This window comes from Lynx canadensis, chromosome E1 (genome assembly GCF_007474595.2).
Source record: "Lynx canadensis isolate LIC74 chromosome E1, mLynCan4.pri.v2, whole genome shotgun sequence".
Taxonomy (NCBI): Eukaryota; Metazoa; Chordata; class Mammalia; order Carnivora; family Felidae; genus Lynx; species Lynx canadensis.
Window position 1 is genome coordinate 16,311,067 of NC_044316.2, and position 16,474 is coordinate 16,327,540.

The window sequence follows — 16,474 nt, forward strand, 5'->3', positions numbered from 1 at the left end:
AGCAGCACTATCAACAATAGCCAAAGTATGGAAAGAGCCCAAATGTCCATCAGTGGATGAATGGATAAAGAAGATGTGGTATGTATTTACAATGGAGTATTACTCAGCAATCAAAAAGAATGAAATCTTGCCATTTGCAACTACGTGGATGGAACTGGAGGGTATTATGCTAAGTGAAATTAGTCAGAGAAAGACAAAAATCATATGACTTCACTCATATGAGGACTTTAAGAGACAAAACAGATGAACATAAGGGAAGGGACACAAAAATAATATAAAAACAGGGAGGGGGACAAAACAGAAGAGACTCATAAATATGGAGAACAAACTGAGGGTTACTGGAGGGGTTGTGGGAAAGGGGATGGGCTAAATGGGTAAGGGGCACTAAGGAATCTACTCCTGAAATCACTGTTGTACTATATGTTAACTAATGTGGATGTAAATTTTAAAAAATAAAATTAAAAAAAAAACTAAAAAAAAAAAAGCCAAATGTCTAATGAAAATAGTCTTGAATTTACAGACCTCATGAAAGGATCTTGGGGGTCACTGGAACTTCCATATTACAACTTAAAAAGTTTTGGGGCAGGGCGCCTGGGTGGCGCAGTCGGTTAAGCGTCCGACTTCAGCCAGGTCACGATCTCGCGGTCCGTGAGTTCGAGCCCCGCGTCAGGCTCTGGGCTGATGGCTCGGAGCCTGGAGCCTGTTTCCGATTCTGTGTCTCCCTCTCTCTCTGCCCCTCCCCCGTTCATGCTCTGTCTCTCTCTGTCCCAAAAATAAATAAACGTTGAAAAAAAAAAAATTAAAAAAAAAAAAAAGTTTTGGGGCATCTGGGTGGCTCAGTCAGTTAAGTGTCCAACTTCAGCTCAGGTCATGATCTCACGCTTCATGGGTTCAAGCCCCACATCACGCTCTGTGCTGACAGCTCAGAGCCTGGAGCCTGCTTTGGATTCTGTGTCTCCCTCACTCTCTGCCGTTCCCCCCCTCATGCTCTGTCTCTGTCTCTCTCAAAAATAAATAAACTTAGGGGTGCCTGGGTGGCTCAGACGGTTAAGCTTCCAACTTTGGCTCAGGTCATGATCTCATGGTTCATGAGGTTGAGCCCCATGTCGAGCTCTGTGCTGACAGCTCAGAGCCTGCTTTGGATTCTGGGTCTCCTTCTCTCTCTGTTCCTCCCCCACTAGCACCTTGTTTCTCTCAAAATAAACATTAAAAAAATAATAAATAAATAAATAAACTTAAAAAATTAAAAAAGAAAGTTCTGGAGAGTGGTGGTGATGATTGCACAACGTGAATGTACCTAATGTCACACCTAAAAATGGTTAAATGGTAAATTTTATGTTATATATATTTTTCCACAATAAAAAAAAATAGCAAATAAAATCCAGCTGCACATATAAAAGAATAGAAGACTAAGCAGGGTTTATTCTAGTATTTAAATAGTTTCACTTTTTAGAAAAATTATCAATATAATTCACCATAGTAACAGATGTCAAAAAAATGTGATAAAACTCGATCCAAATGCCTAATAAAATTTTTTAGCAATCTAGATTATTGGTCAACTTCCACTAATTTAGCCTGTGTTAACAAACAACATTAAAATCTCAAGCCTTACAACATAAACGTCTATCTGTTGCTCATGATGTGTGTCCACTGTAGATGGTTTGTAGGTCCATACTGTCTTCATTTCAGGCTGAAGGCAGTCCCTATCTACAACATGCTGTTCCTATGGCAGGGCAGAAAAGCAATGGCTCAATCACAAGATGGCTTTGAAAGCTTCTGCTCAGATATAGCTTATCAGTTTCACTCACATTCCAGTGGTTAAAGCAAGATTCATGGATAAGCTTAGTATCAAGGCAGAAAGTATATACCAGGAGAAGCATCTGATAGGAGAACTCTCTAGAGATGGACCCAGTAGACAGGATTACCCAATAATTATAAATAAGAAGATTTGGGAATGAATAATCTACAACAGAGGGCAACTCCTCTAACTTGAAAAAGGGTATTTAACATAAACCTAGAGCAAAAACAACTATTGCTATATATCAGCAATAAATGCTTGGAAAATGTATCAATAAATTTAAAAAATCCCAATCAAGCATATGCGCTATGAAATCAAGTGACTACGTGATATTAGGCAAGTTAAACTCTCTTTGCCTGCTTCCTCAACTGTAAAATGAAGATGACAACACCCTATTTCAATGATTCTACAACATATTTTTTCATATTTTAATGTATCAGAAATTGATGATGTCTTAAAATAACAGCTGTCACCCAGAAGGCAATAATGCTGTGCCAAATGAAAGCTTTCTACTGACACTTTCTGGTAACATCAAGAAAGCATCACTAACAAAGCATCTTAGATTTAACAAAATACGGTAATATTTAGTGTTATTGTGATGACTGTATGAATTTATTCATATAAAACAGAACAATGGCTAACAAATAGCAAGTGCTCAATAAATACTACTTTTTCTTATTCTTTGTACTACTGTATATCAAACCAGATTATAATGCTAAATTGAAGTAAAACTGCATTACAGAACATCATTAGAGAAAGAAATTAATGGAAGAGAACAGTCTAGAGAACAGACCCACATATGTATGGGAATTTAATATATAATAAATGAGTCCTTTTACATCATTGGGAAAGCACAGAACAGTATTTCTAAGTCCTGTTATACTCAATACCCTTTTATAGGGCCCTTTATACTGAAATGAAACACACGTAACTCTCTACATGTAATTTTTAAAAACTATATACATATTTCTTCTTTCTTGTGCAGTTTTGGATACACATATATACATCCATAAGGAACTATACAGAATAAAGGGAAGTAACTTATAATGGAAAAACATAAACTATTTCAAAATGTAAATGCATAAGCACATCAGAAGACAGTAGTTATCAAAAGCTTCTACTATGTAGACTCACTGTAATCACTATTAATGCTACAGATACAAATGCTGACTGCAGAACTGGTGACTCAAACACCACAAGTGACACTGGTGACAAGTGACCTGATTTTCTTAAATGGGGAACTCTCTGTAAAGTTTTTTTTTGTAAAGTTTTAAACAAAATAAGATATAATCTTCCCTCAATCTACAAAATGGTCAAATTAGGGGAAATGTTAGCATACACTATACCGTGCAAAATCAATACTTTTTAATTAAAAAGTATTTAAAATTTTATTTTATTAAAATTTATTTAATAAAAATAAAATGTACAAAACTTATTTTGTGTTTATGTGTAAAAAGAACTTAGGTCTAGGCTCATAAAATTATAGTTTTTCATCTATATAAATGTTCAGAGGGATTTAACCTATATGGATGGGGGTCATGAAATGCAGAATATCTATCTTGCCTGGTCTACATGAAAAACAGATGGGTGGGGAGAGGAAAAATAAGATAAAAAGAGAGAGGGAGACAAACCATAAGAAACTCAAATACAGACAACAAACTGAGGGTTGCTGGAGGGCTGAGGGGTGATGGGCATTAAGGAAGGTACCTGTTGGGAGGAGCACTGGGTGTTACATGTAAGTGATGAAATCACTGAATTCTACTCCTGAAATCATTATTACACTATTTGTTAACTAACTTGGATTTTAAAAAAAATGGTGTAATACTTTCAATACTACAATAAGCAAAAGCCACTCCAAAAATTTCTTAACGCCCCTCTGGAAGTAGTAACACTTCCACTAAAACCCCTGGAATAGACTCATCAAAAAAAAAATTCTGGGGGCACCTGGCTGGCTCAGTCAGTTAAGCGTCCAACTTCAGCTCAGGTCATGATCTCATGGCTGATGGGTTCGAGCCCCGCGTTCAGGCTCTATACTGACAGCTCAGAGCCTGGAGTCTGCTTCGGATTCTGTCTCCTCTCTCTGCCCCTCCCCTGCTTGCACTCTGTCTCTCTCTCTCAAAAATAAACGTTAAAAAAAAATTTTTTTTTAAATATTCTGGGCAACTGGATACCCACTTTGTTGAAAATTAATAGCCCCATCTCCTCAAAATATTCCTAAGTCACCAGAAGGCAGAGTTGTGTAATCTCACATGGTAAAAACCATGTCTCAACATAACTTCTATTTGTGTTCCTTTTCCAACTAGTAAACAAGATGCACTCTTTGAAGTCTATCTGATCTCTGCCAGTCCCCTGACTAACCCTTTTTCTATTGCTTCTGAAATCCATTCTCTCAAAGTTTTAAAATTCCACTATAGGGGCGCCTGGGTGGCTCAGTCAGTTGAGTGTCCAACTTCGGCTCAGGTCATGATCTCAAGGTTTGTGGGTTCGATCCCCACATCGGGTTCTGTGCTGCCAGCTCAGAGCCAGGAGCGTATTTCGGATTATGTGTCTCCCCCTCTCTCTGCCCCTCCCTCACTCGCGCTCTGCCTCTCTCTGTCTCAAAAGTAAATAAACATTAAAAAAAATTTTAAATTCCACTATAAACAAACTACTTTTCATAGGGAGTACATTACAATGTTAAAAGCATGGACTTTGGAATCAGGCAGATCTTCTGGATTCAAAATCTAACTATTACCAAAGGACTCTGTGTGTGATATATGCCAATTTACTTCCTTGACACCTTAGCGTCCGTAGCTGTATAATCTTTTTCCTTCAGATTCTTCCCTTCCAGCCTAAACATCCATAATTCACCTCTATCCTAAGAAAACCACAAAAAGGAAAATTCCACCAACTCTATTATTCCTTCAAGTTATCATCTCCATCTCCTCTCTTCTCTGTAAAATTCTTTGAAAATAAGATCAAATTAAACCAAATGAGTTAATGGTCAGATAATAAAACAATAAAAGGGATAGAAAGGAGACTGCAGAGCTAACATATTGAGGACTGAAACACCACCATTAAAGCTAATAAATAAATTAAAAAGAGCAAAAAACATATAACTGAAAAAAAAGATATAATTGAAATACTGACAAAGGTTTAAGATAATAATGGTTAATGCAGAGAAAAAGACAAAAATCAAGTAATTTCCCCAAATATCTATTTAACTCTCTCATCCTACCTGGCTTTACATTTTCTTAGTCCTTGACACCTTCTTTATTATTATTATTATTATTATTTTTTTTAATTTTAGAGAGAGTGTACAAGTGAGGGAGGGGCAGGAGAAAGAGAAAGAAAGAGACAGAGACAAAAGAGAAAGAGAGAGAGAAAGAGACAGAGAGAGAGAATCCCAAGCAGGCTCTATGCTCAGCATGGAGCCCAACACGGGGCTCGATCCCACGACCCTGGGATCATGACCTGAGTTGAAATCAAAAGTCAGAAGCTCAGTCTTTGACATCTTCTAAATTACCATGTAATTTACTTATCTGTTAGGTTAACTATTTATCACCTCTGTTCCTCCCACTAGAATGTAAGTTCCACAAGGGCCATGGCTTTGTTTCACTGGCACAGAACAGGAATCACTAAAGATTTACTGAGTGAAATAATGAATAAATACACAAAAATATGAAAGGCAAAGATAATCTTCCAAAAAGATAACCTAGCAAGTGAATCAGAAAAAATACTCTGATACAATGACAGTAAATTTCTGTGAAATGAAGAAAAAAATATTTAGGTAAAAAACAACAATGCATTCATTCCAGGAAAAAATTCAAAATGATTTGCATGACAACACACTGAACTTAAAGAAATAAAGAAAATACTAATTGTCCAAGCCAATGAAAAAGTAAGTCATCTTGGAGATTTACAAAAAAAATAAAACACAGTATTGTACTTCCTCACAAGAACATTCAATACTAGGGAAAATAACATCTACAGGATTTTGAAATAATTTATTATTCGTTAGAAATACTACACACATTCAAGTAGATATTAGGTGACAAAAGCAATAAGCAATCATTCCTTAATAATTAAGAACTTAGGAAACAATGCCCTTATAAGCACATGCCGAAAAAGTACTCAACAATGAAATTAAGTCAAAGACCTCAGAAATGGAAATCACTGGTAAAAAGATCAGTGCAGTGCCCCAAATCAAAGTAAATAATAAATCAAATATTCTAGGAATACAAGGATGGTTTAACTTCAAAAAATTAATATAAACTCATATTAATAGATGTTAAAAAGATTAAAATTTAATATTCATTTGATAAAAATTCTTAGTAAACTAGAAACAGTACCAAAAGCCAACAGCCCAAACATCAGATTTAATTATAAAATTTTATAAGCAACTCTCATTAAAGAAACATTAAAGAATGTTTCTATCAGTTTCTGTTTATCACCATATTTAGTTTCCAGGGAATGCAATAACATGCACACACATGACACAGAGAAATAATAAATATCAGATAAAAGAACTAAAGACACAAAGAAACTCAAAAAAGATGGGTGTGACCTTAATTGAGGAAATTTTCAAATTGTACTAAAGGATATATAAAATACCTGAATAAATGAAGACTAAAATATTAAAATATCAATTCTCTTCTATAGTACCTATAAATCCAATACAAGTCCAATCAAAATTTCTAGTTTTTTCAATGTGTACCTTGAAAGTGACACTAAAGTTCACTTAGATGACCTAAGGCAATTTTAAAGAATAAAATAGGGCAGGGCAGTGGAAAAGAGCTAAAGAGAACAGCAAGATAATGCATAGCTTTGCAGGTAAAAAATAAGATGCTGGTCTTAATTCTAAAAGCAAGGAGAAGTCAATAGTGATTTTAAAACCAAGAAGATGACTTTGTCTGAAGTGTTCGAAAATGCATTGGAGAAGCTTAAAAGATAACCTGGAGAGTCACAGTCACTGAAAATGACAGAGGATGGACCAACAAAACTCTTTAACACTGGCAAAAATGTCAGAATCAGTTTTTTTTTCCGAACTCTGGAAATTAACCAAAGGCTTACAGGAGCTCAGGGAGCATTTATTCAAGAATAGCTGAATTTCACTAAGAACTTTGTGGTGTTTTAACTTTCCCTATTTCCATCATCCCCTCCCTAGTGCCATGGTAGCCTAAAACAACAGCCCACAGTCATGGCAGAAACCAGCAATCTGGCAGCCACTAGAGGAGGCAGAATGGGTTAGAGCTCCTTCAAAACCCCTATTCCAGAGAATTATTATTGGACCTGTCTGGTGGTTCCCTGAAGACACCACTCAGTAGGCAGTCTTTATTTGACGTGACAGAGTGCCAAAGTAAAACAGCTTTTTCCCTGGGGGTGTCTGTCAAAAACAATCAAAGACAACTGCTGAACTTCAGGGCTGCCTGCGGCAGTGCGCAGTGCATAACAGTTGGGGTAAACAATAGGCTAACCAAAAAGCTTAAAAAGAAACGTTGAGAAATAGGATGTTCAATAGGGGGATTTGAAAGTTCCAACATATTCCTGGGGATCATGAAGCCCACATACGTACAAAGACATTTGTGCCTGATCAGGAAAAACCTGAGAAGGTCCTAAACTCTCACAACTGACCCTGAGACTGCACAAGCAAGAAGTGAAGGCTAAAGCAAAGTTGTAAAATGCCTAGTGGTATACTATACACCTGCCCAGCACGCACATAGAGCCTCCTGGCAGACTAGAGACTTAGTTACAAGTATTTAAAGAAAGGTCTGTCAGGGGCACCAGGGTGGCTCAGTCCGACTGAGCATCCCATTTGGCTTAGGTCATGATCTTGTGGTTCGTGAGTTCGAGCCCCACGTCTCTGTGCTGAGAGCTTAGAGCCTGAAGCCTGCTTTGGAATCTGCGACTCCCTCTCTCTCTGCCCCTCTCCTGCTCAAGCTCTGTCTCTCTCTGTCTCTCAATAAATAAATAAATATTAAAAAAATAAAAAAAAAAAAGCTAGCTCTGTCAAATCATTAGCTAACCACCAAGCTAACCAAGCAGAGACTTCAGTGGCCACACACACAAAAAAATATAAACTTTAAAAATTAGTTCAGAAAAGTCTCTGTGTAAAAGACAAAAACAACAAAAAACAACAAAAAATTCCAATAAACCTTGGGAAGAAGAAAGGCTCTGGTTTCCAGAGTTGCCATATTATATTATTTTAAACTTTCAGTTCCAAACCGAAAATTAAGAGACATGCAAAGAAACGAGAAAAGTATGATCCATACACAGAATGATTTCAAATAAAGAAAACCATGTCTAAATAACTAAAGTATGAGAACAATGTGTCATCAAATAGAGAGTATCAATAAAGTGACAGAAATTATAAAAGAAACCAAAACTCTGGAGTTGAAAAATAAAATAATGCTTATGCATTATATTTCAAACCAAAAAAGATTTTTAAAAAATAAGTTGCCCATGTGCCAATGTAAGTAAATTTGGCTAAAAATGCACAGATTTAAACAGAGATTCACAAATCAACTTTACTTATCTTCAAGGACTCATGATTATACATCATTTCCTTCCTAAAAAAACCCCAAAAACTCCTACTTTATCTCATCTTCATAATCTGGGTTCTCTCAGCTACTTCTCTAATATTTCCATCCTACTGGGAGATAAAATAAGAATAGAATTCTCAGGGCACCTGACTGGTTCAGTCCATAGAGCATGACTCTTGATCTCAGGGTCATGAGTTCAAGCCCCACACTGTGCATAGAGCTTACTTAAAAAATAAGAATAGAATTCTCTTGTCATCTCTCCCACTCTTAACAGAATTCTATCATTTCATTTAGTGCTGTCCTTTTCTCCCCTCTTACATTTTGTTTCTGTTTCACTCCTGGACAGCAAATCAGGGGATGCATTTTTAGCAAAACTGCACAATAACTTTAAATTCCTCACTGCCTATACTGCTGTTAGATACATTCAGTATCATAAATTTACCAGGAATTCATTTTAATAGCATGAGAAAAGTGTAAAAAATTCTTAGTTACCATTAAAATAACCTAAATTTCCCGCCATTTCCATACATCACACGCTTTGTCATGTGTATATAAAACTGTTATTTTAACTGTACCAAACTATATCCAGAGGAATAGAAAATCATATAAGTGATTAAAAAAAAACACAACTGAAAATTTATTGGTTCAGATAGATTAGTATTTTAACTTTTTCTTACCATCAGCAAGCCAAACAGGCTTCCAACTAAGAACAGTTTTTCATTAGGAAAAACAGAACTATGAAGACTACTTTTCAAGACAATGTTTTTAAAAGATTAGAATTAGGGGCACCTGTGTGGCTCAGTTGGTTAAGCGTCCAACTCTTGATTTGGCTCAGGTCATGATCTCATGGTTCCTGAGTTCGATCCCCGTGTCAGGCTCCACGATAACAGTGTGGAGACTGCTTGGGATTCTCTGTCTCTCTCTCTCTCTCAAAATAAATAAAATAATTAAAAAAAAAATAAATGCAGTTAAATTTAAATAAATAAATAAATGATGAGAATTAAAGTGGAGAAAGATCAAGCAATAATGAAAGCAATGAAAGTGTACTATGTAACCCCGTTACTTGCTAATGTTTCTAACTTCAAGAATATACAATTATTATCTTTTTCTTAAGTACTCATTTCCTTCTATTCTTCAAAATTACAATAATAATTTTTTAAATAAAAAAACCAGGGGTGCCTGGGTGGCTCAGTCGGTTGAGCGTCTGACTTCGGCTCAGGTCATGATCTTAGTCTGTGGGTTCGAGCTCCACATCAGGCTCTGTGCTGACCTCTTGCTCACAGCCTGGAGCCTGCTTCAGATTCGGTGTCTCCTTCTCTCTCTGCCCCTCCCCCGCTCACACTTTGTCTCACTGTTTCTCAAAAATAAACAAATATAAACAAAATTTTTTTAAATAAAAAAACCAAATCCTGTCATCCAAAATAATAGTTTTCATTTTTCTATCTATACATGTACATATAGCTTTGTACAATCATACATATTCAATTTTGTATTCTGTTTATTTCACCTTACCTCATGCTTTAAGTTTATTTAAATTATTTATTTAAAAAATTTTTTTTAATGTTTTATTTATTTTTGAGACAGAGAGAGACAGAGCATGAGCAGGGGAGGGGCAGAGAGAGAGGGAGACACAGAATCCGAAGCAGGCTCCAGGCTCTGAGCTGTCAGCACAGATCCTGACGTGGAGCTTGAACTCACAAACCACGAGATCGTGACCTGAGCCAAAGTCGGACACTCAACCGACCGAGCCACCCAGGCACCCCTTAAATTATTTTTTTAATGTTTATTTATTTTTGAGAGAGACATACAATCCATATGACAAATTTCCATAAGCCATTTTAAAAATTCCAGTTTCAAGGAATATTAATGGCATGAGAACATGGCCACAGTAAGAGCTTTAATAAACTGTACAAATGCAATTTTTAAAATACATGTAACGTTTATTATGTCCTAAACATTATATTAAGTACATTATATACATTATTTAACTTATCCTCTTAAAGGATAAAGATACAAAACTGCAACAACTTTCAGGTTGTATGGATACTTCTTCATGGCATTATGAAATACTGTGCAAAATAGGATCTTGCAAGAATATTGTCTAGAAATAAGCATTTCAATTGCCAAGATTAAAAGGAAAAGTCACTATGCTACACAAAATGAACAAGCATCCATTACTGAGAAATATCTAAAAGGAAGTTCCTTGTTGAACCTGTCATGCAACATCAATTTTGGTCAGAGACTATCTTATAAAATTTGTGAAATACTACTGGTTATCACAAGTACTCTTGAGAATAATTGTGTAGACCAGGGATCAGTAAGTTACAACCAAATCCAGCCACCCCTCCTTTTGTAAATAAAGTTTTATTAGAATATATTTATTAGTCATGCTCATTCATTCATACATTGTCTAATGGCTGCTTTCACACTATGAAAGCAAAGTTCTGTAGTGGGCTTGCTCTACTACCTGTCTCTTTACAATATAGACAGCTAAAACATCTAAGTAAATAACTGTACTTGTAGTAAAAGTACCAGCATGGGGCACCTTGGTGGCTACTAGTTAAGCCTCTGACTCTTGATTTAGATTTCAATGCAGGTCATGATCTCACAGTTTGTGAGTTTGAGCCCCACAGTGGGCACTGAGCTAAGAGCATGGAGCTTGTCCTCTCTCTACTCCTCCCCTGCTCATGGGCATGTGCATGTGCTCACGCTTTCGCTCTCTCTCTCAAAATAAATAAATAAACATTAAAAAAAATGTATCAGCATAGATATCCAGATCCTAACTTATGGAGCTCATACTCCGAGATAGTGACATGATGTATGCAAATAACTTACAACACAAAGTATGAAAAGCTAAGTGCTAAGATAAGTAGAGTGACATAAAAAGGATGAGATTGCACCCACTGTATGAAATCTTGAAGGAAGCAGCTTTTGCAATGGGTTTTGAAGGATGGCTATAATATAGACACGTAGGATGGGGAGACTTCCAGTGTGAAGAAAAGCAGAGCTGTGAAAAATTACAAACATGACAGTGTACTTTGCATAGAGGAGGACAGTTAGTAAAAAATGCTAATAAGCATTTTGAAGCCAAAGCATAGGGAAGACTTCCAATGTCAGGATTAGTAGTTTAGATTTTAAATACACTCAGGTTCAAAAGCAAGGAGGTTTTAAGTGAATACAACTGTGCTTTAGAACGATCAATCTGTCAACAGTATTTCAAACGAATTTAAGGAGACAGGTGATAAGGAAACTAATTACAAAGTATTAAAATAAGTAATGAAGGTGGTGGCAATGGCACTGGAAAAAAGGATACACTGGATAAAATGGAATAAACACATTACTATAATAGCAAAATCACTCAAATACTTATGATCAGACAGTTGCATTTGGATACAATATAAACCTCTTACTCATAAGGGGTAAAAAACTCTATCTCCCCTACCTTTGAACAAAATATTATTTCTAATTAGTTCTGATAATTTAAAACTATTTAAATAGTAATTTAAAGTGCTGGGCTACCACTTTCCAGTTTTTAAACTTACTCTGGATATAAGCATATATTAATACTGAATTCATTTACTAGGGCCCCATCTGCTGGACCTGTGGAAGGAAAAGTCTGATCTTAAATTTGGGCTCATAAATGCTTCTGCTAAATTGCTATAAATAACAATAAAAGGATGTGCATTACAGCAGCTCTTCTCCTGGTATACCAAATGCCTTCTTTAGGAAAAGAACCATAAAATTTACCTTTATATTTTATAAAGCACGAAAAACTTTATTGTTGCTTAAACTGTTGATTTTTTAAATAAGAGATTTTGTATTCAAACCTCACAAATATTTAAAAATACTTAACTAAGAAATTAATTTCTCAGTATAAGAATAAGCTGGAATTCATTAGACTGATCTTATTGGTAAGGCATACTGAAGAAAAGTTTTATATCCTGTTCATTAAGAACTAAGCTGCAGCTTGTCAGTTGGCTTCTGGCTGAGCTCTACCAATGGAAGACAACAATGATCTATTGGCAGGTAGAAGAAAGGGAAAAAACAAGGAATTCCACCCTGCCTTTTTCTCTACCTAAAACTGAATCTCCCTAAGTGGCTTCAGCTCCTTCGGGAAGAGTCTAGTTCCCACCAGATAACCCTAGCCCTTGGCCTCCAGGACCTGTATTCTACCTGTATCCCTCCATTTATCACCACTGGCTCATCTCTGGGTTGCCTCACCATCTATTCTTTTTGGCTTAAGTCTTCCATTACTTATGTAACCAGTTCTCTGCATTAAAGTCCCTTTATGTAAAAGAATGGGAGGAGGCAGGGAGGGACAGAATGAAGAAAGAGCAAAATGGCTTAGCCCTAGCTTTCTCTAGCTCTAGCGTCACTGTACACCAGCCTCATTTCACAATGGAAAAGAAAGAGCAGTAATATGACTATACTTTCTAGATCACTTGTGTACATCCATCCTTCTCAAATATTTTGCTTTGTATTATATGGTGTGCCAAGACGATTTATATGAAACATTAGAATAAGCATATCCATGGTAGGATGACTTAAAAAAATATTTGTGGGGCTGGGTGGCTCAGCTGGTTGAGCGACCAACTCTTGATTTTGGCTCAGGTCATGATCCAGGGTTGTGGGAGCAAGCCCCAAATCATGGAGATGGAGCCTGCTTAGGATTCTCTCTCTTCCTCTCTCTCATCCCTCCCTCCCCCCACCGCTATTTTTCAGGTTTTTTTTTTCTTTCTTCTTTGAATTCTTTTTTTAAGTTTATTTATTTGGGGGGGGGTGTGGAGGGAGGGGCAGAGATAGGGGAAGAGGAAGAACCCCAAGCAGGTTCCACACTGTCAGCACAGAGCCTGACAATGGCTCAAACTCAGGAACTTTGAGATCACAACCCAAGCCAAGATCAAGAGTCAGACACTTAACCAACTAAGCCACCCAGGTGCCTCCCATCCTCTAAAATTAAAACGAAAAGAAAAGAAAAGGCACATTAAAACAAACTACAAGGGTGCTATCAATTCAATGGAAGATAGCCTTCAACAAATGCTACTGGGACAATTGGATATCCATATGCAAATAATAGTATTATTACTATTAGGACCTAGGTCCTAATAGTAGGACCCCTACCTCATACCATATACAAAAATTAACTCAAAATGGATCACAGACCTAAATTTAAGAGGTAAAACTACAACACGAGTATAAATCTTCATCACAATGGATTAAGCGGTTTATTAGGTATGACACCAAAGCAATAGAAACCTATAAAAAAAATAAATTGGACTTTCTCAAAATTGAACTTTTGTGCTTCAAAGGATCCTATCAAGAAAGTGAAAAGACAAAAGAATGGGAAAAAATATTTAAATTATATCTAACAAGGGACTTGTTTATATCTAGAATATATAAAGAAATCTTGTAACTCATAAAAGGGCAATAATTCAATTTTAAAATACATAAATGATATGAATAGACATTTCTCCAAAGATGATACATGAATGGCCAACATCCCTGGCCATCAGAGAAATGCAAATCAAAATCACAATGAGATAGTTGCCTGGGGCAGAATGTAGGGAAGTAGACAGTGTCTGGAGCCAATTTCTTCAACAGAAAGAAAGCAAAAGCAAAGAAGTATCAAATATGTTCAATTACCTACCTATGTCATTATAAAATGAGTAAAAAGAGAAGCTATCTTTCTGCCAGACCAAAGGAACTATCAGACTAACTGATGCAAAGGTCTTTCAGAAATACAGAAAATGACTCAAGACATAAGCATACATTTGAGGTTGTTTCTGCTATAAGCTGTAGATTTCACAGGAAAACATAGTTTCGGCTGCTAAAATAGAAAATATTCATATTAGGTGTTATTATTGTAGAACAATCAATTGTAACTTCATGCACTACCATAATTACAAAACTGAACAACTACATTTAGCAGACAATTAATAATCACAAAAGTAGTCTTAAAAGAAACTACTTTGCTAATAAAAATTTCTAGGAAATTGGTGACATATTAATACCTCATTTTCAGGGATCTTTACACTAATAATTTTGTTACTTTAGTATTAGCTGTCTAAAACAGCTTTGTGTAACTACTTAGAAATAACTGAAAATCACAACTTCTGAAAAAAATCTTAGATTACCCATGTAACATTAGTGAAGGAAAAAAAAATCAGTGAAAAGAATTTCTTTAAATATTCCTTTTGATGATTCTGTAAATAATATACTCCAGATACACTGTAATGACAAACAACTAAGGCAAGCAAAGACATCAAATTCACAAGTTCGATTTAAAAAATTCTATTTCCAATAATGCAATAGAAAAACATAGGTTCCCTTACCTCATCATCATCATCAGAATCATTCCCAAACACTGATGGTTTTTGCAAAACAGGGTGCAACTGCTGTGCTTTCTTTGGCAAAATAAGCCCATACCTGCATTTTGTTTTTGAAATAGAAATTACACCATTATATTTAAATGTTAAAAAATAATACATCCACTACTTCTTCCAGATGAAGCTACCAAGTCAAAACATATCACACAGCTTATGAACACAGAACAGGGTTTCCGCTTTCCAATGATCTCAAAGTTCTAATGTGTGTTAAGATTTTATAATTACTCTTCTAAGTAATTATTTGCTGACACGGGCCAAATTCAAATACCATTTTAATAAAAAAAGAGAAATAACTGAAGAGTTCAGAAATGTTTTAGATGATGAAATAATGTTTTAGAAAGAACATGTTAGTGGAACGCTCGTTTCATGCCTACTAAAAATTTTAAAACACTCTAAATTATCCTTGTGGTCGAACAAGAAAATAGCTGTTTGTTGTTTTTTTTTTCTACTGGGTACTTACATAGTTTAAAATAAGTTATTGGGTAATGTGACCCACGAAAAATTTTTAAAAGATTACAGTAACTGAGAAACTCAAGAAGTCACGGGACAAATGCCCATTATATTCTATTGCGCTCATTTGCTCTGTCTTGGAGCATCTCAGAAAACCATCCCATCAGGTCCAACTCATTTAGTTTCTCACGCTTTGGCCTTTAAAATGCCGAGATGACGGGAAACTCCATCGAAAGTAAGAATTATACATCAAAGGTAAAACTTTCAAGAACATACAATATTTGTCTCTCTTGCGGCAACGTATACCCCAGGTCCCTATTATGCCTACCCTTTTGTGACTTCTCAGCACAACATTCCTAAAACAAGGAGGGAGGGCGGGAATCAGGACTTGAGCAGCCAAGGAGAACAAGGCCCTCTAAGGAAGCCAGGAATTGTCTCTTCTCATTGCCCCTGAAAGCATCCAACCAGGGAGAAACTCAAGCGCGGGGTAGGAAGCAAGACTGAGGGGCCTCAGACCGAGCTTTTGGAAAATAGAAAAGTCTCGCTCTCTGCCCCTCAGCCTAACTTCCTTTATTTCCTCACAAGTTTCTCCCTCAAACTTCGGACTTCCATCCTGGAAAATGTGGGGGGGAGGGGAATATGTTCCTCAGGATTTCTCGCTTTTCCCCGCCTCTATCCCTGACGACAAAGCCCCTTCACTTCCAGCGCACTTTTACTCGTCGGTCAAAGACTAAGTCGCCGTGATCTTTCATTCCCAGCCTAACCCTAACTCCCGGATCACTCACTGCCTGCCCGGAATCGCCATCTTGCTCCCGTCTCCGCTGAACGTGGCCGACGGCTACGTGACGCTCACGCAGACGTCAACGTCATCACGTACACTCTCGCGCGGATCTGGGCGGCCTGAAACACTTTTAGCGGCTGAATCCCTCCCTTGAGCTGCTTCCCTCTTGCAAGGGCACGAGTCCTACGGCCTTTGGCTTTGTTTGGAAACCAACTGGCTGCCTGGACGTTTTGGGAAGAAAGGAATGACAAAATTCTAGGCCAGCAATTCCCAAAGTGTGGTCCCAGGAGCATCACCAGGAATTTGTTAAAATGCAAATTCTCTGGCGGTTTCCCAGACTTACTGCATTTGAAACTCCCGGATGGGGCCCAGCAATCTGAATTTTACAGAGCCCTGCAGGTAGCTTTGATAGTCAAGTTTGAAAAACACTGCCGTAAAGCTATCGATTTTTTTTTTTTCCACCGAGACTTCAGTGTGAGTATACCTGGCTCAGGGTAACTTGGCAACTGAAAATCTGTATGTTAATATAGGACCTATG

General features: G+C 36.7%; 1 protein-coding gene across 1 annotated transcript in view; it reads right to left on the reverse strand.

Moving 5' to 3' along the window:
- Positions 1–15,986, reverse strand: part of NSRP1 (nuclear speckle splicing regulatory protein 1) — a 60,552-nt gene extending 44,566 nt beyond the window's left edge. The window contains exons 1-2 of the mRNA XM_030295676.1: positions 15,941–15,986; positions 14,652–14,745 (exon numbers count right to left, since the gene is read on the reverse strand). Coding sequence (XP_030151536.1) covers positions 14,652–14,745; positions 15,941–15,960 — 114 coding nt within the window. The 5' untranslated portion in view covers positions 15,961–15,986. The remainder of the gene's footprint in view (positions 1–14,651; positions 14,746–15,940) is intronic.
- Positions 15,987–16,474: the final 488 nt, after the last annotated feature.